Here is a 2,173-nt window from a genome sequence, read left to right as displayed (position 1 = left end):
ACTGGTTCTCTGTTTTGTTTTGTTTTTCTCCTTTAGATAAAGCCATCTGGGTTTGGTATATTATTCGTATAAATAGATTTTAAACTCTTTCCATTTATTATAGTTATAGTCTATTCAGATTTTTTATTTTTTCATGTGTCTGTTTGGCAAATTATATTTTCTAGGAAACTTTCAAATTTATTAGCATAAATTGTTGCCAATATTATTTTATTTTATTTTTCTAAATATGTTTTATTAATTTTTTACAGAGAGGAAGGGAGAGAGATAGAGAGTTAGAAACATCAGTGGGAGAGAAACATTGATCAGCTGTCTCCTGCACACCCCCCACTGGGGATGTGCCCGCAACCCACGTACATGCCCCTGACTGGAATCCAACCTGGGACCCTTCAGGCCTTAGCCCAACGCTCTATCCGCTGAGCCAAACCTGTTAGGGCATGGACTGAATGTTCTTGAGCATCTCCAGGAAAGCCTGCGGGGATGGTGCCTCCACATTCTGGAAGGTGTTCTGGACTCTGCTGTACAGGAAGAAGTGTTTCGCCTTCAGCCAGATGAACCCGAAGCGGTTCTCATCGAACAGGATGCAGACTCCAGGGAAGCTCTTGCGGTGGGATGAGCCAATTATGGCAAGAGTGTCCACACCATAGAAACACATCCTGCAGGTTCGGGGGTAGTTCTGGACTCTTGAGCGCACACCCACAGGCAGAACAAACGGGACAGGCTGCTCCTCCGAAGCTGCAGCCCCGGACTCCCCGACGCTGGGCTGGGCAGGGCTCTGCCAGCCATGGCCCTCGCTTTCCTCAGTCCCGTCTTCTCGCTGCTGCTGCTGCTGCTCCCGGATCACCTGCTCGTCAATCTCCCGGACCACGCGGGAGAGCTCGTTGAAGTTGCGGAAGATCCCGCCATCTCGCAGCTGGATGCAGCGCAGGAGGTGGATCTCTAATGTCTTCTTGGAGTCTCCCGTGATCGCGGTGACCCGGGCATACTTCCCATGGAAGCTGAGCATGGCAATCTTTAGGCCGAAGTCATCTAGGTAGTATTGGAAGAGGCCTGGCCCGATGAGGTCGTCCGGGTGGCTGGGCGGGAGGTAGAGGCGGCGGTAGGTCAGGAAGTCATACCGCTGTCTGTCCTCCCCCATCAGCACCCGCACCCGTTCATCCCTAAGGCTTGCTGTTAAATCCTTTCGGTGGTATGTCTGGTTGCAATGGGTGGTGAACCTGTCCTTCTGAATCAGCACCTGGCGGTTGTGGGGCCTGCTGTGGAGGCCTTCCATGCACTCCACCGCGGCTGATTTCCTCTCCGTCAGGCGAATTCTGAACACGGGCTTGAAATGTAGGGGGCCACCCACATGGGTGTGAAAGGAAGGCCTGTATTTCCAACCAGTAATGCATAAGCCGTCCACCGCGACATTCACTAGTGTTCTATAGCTACGATCTAGCTGCCACAATCCCAAAATGTTTCTGTACGGGAACAGCTTCGTATAGACTTCTCGATAAGACATACCGATCATCTCCAGGTTCTGCGAGTTTTCACGAATGCCAAACTCCTCGCGGCAGCGCCGTCTCCAGATGCTGTCGATGTGCAGGGTGTGGTGGAATGTGGTGCAAGCCTCGGCCAGGCTGGGCAGGTCGGTGGCGGGAACCCAGGCGAAGATCTCCACCAGCATCTCCACCGGCAGGTCCTGCAGCGAGCAGTGCGGGGGCGGCGGGGGCCGCGTGGGGCTCTCGATTCCTCCACTCCCCGCACAGCACCGCGCTGCCGCGTCCCCCTCGACGTGCTTTTCTGCCGGGGCCGGCTTGCCATCTGCCGCTGCCGTCTCAGCTGGGCGCTGGCGCTTCTGAGGACACCTACATCCCCGCGAAGAGCCCACACCGCAGAGGCAAGCGCACTCCTCCATGCCTCCACAGGTAACAGCCACAACAGCCCGGGCCTGTGCACCTCAGCCAGGCTTTAAGCTGGCTCGTCCTGGCCACGCCCCCAGGGCCTAGCCCCGCCCCCTCAGGGAGGAGCCAATTGTAGGACTTTATTTTTTTTTAAATTAAATCTTTATTGTTCAGATTATTACAGTTGTTCCTCTCGCCCCCCCCCCCCATAGCTCCCCTCCACCCAGTTCCCCTCCCACCCGCTGCCCTCACCACCCCACCACTGTCCTCATTCATAGGTTCACGATTTTTGT

At 54.6% G+C, this 2,173-nt stretch overlaps 1 protein-coding gene across 1 annotated transcript; it reads right to left on the bottom strand.

Annotated features, from left to right (window-relative positions):
• Nucleotides 1-427: 427 nt before the first annotated feature.
• On the bottom strand, nucleotides 428-1,894 carry LOC308529061 (F-box only protein 31-like; the record flags this gene model as incomplete). The annotated part of the gene is made up of 1 exon (XM_081105068.1): nucleotides 428-1,894. The coding sequence occupies one exon, from the start codon at nucleotides 1,892-1,894 to the stop codon at nucleotides 428-430; it is 1,467 nt and encodes a 488-aa protein (XP_080961194.1).
• Between the last annotated feature and the right edge of the window lie 279 nt (nucleotides 1,895-2,173).

The sequence above is a fragment of the Myotis nattereri genome (genome assembly GCF_964212035.1).
Source record: "Myotis nattereri genome assembly, chromosome: 13".
NCBI lineage: Eukaryota > Metazoa > Chordata > Mammalia > Chiroptera > Vespertilionidae > Myotis > Myotis nattereri.
This window is presented reverse-complemented; position numbering and strand designations above follow the sequence as displayed.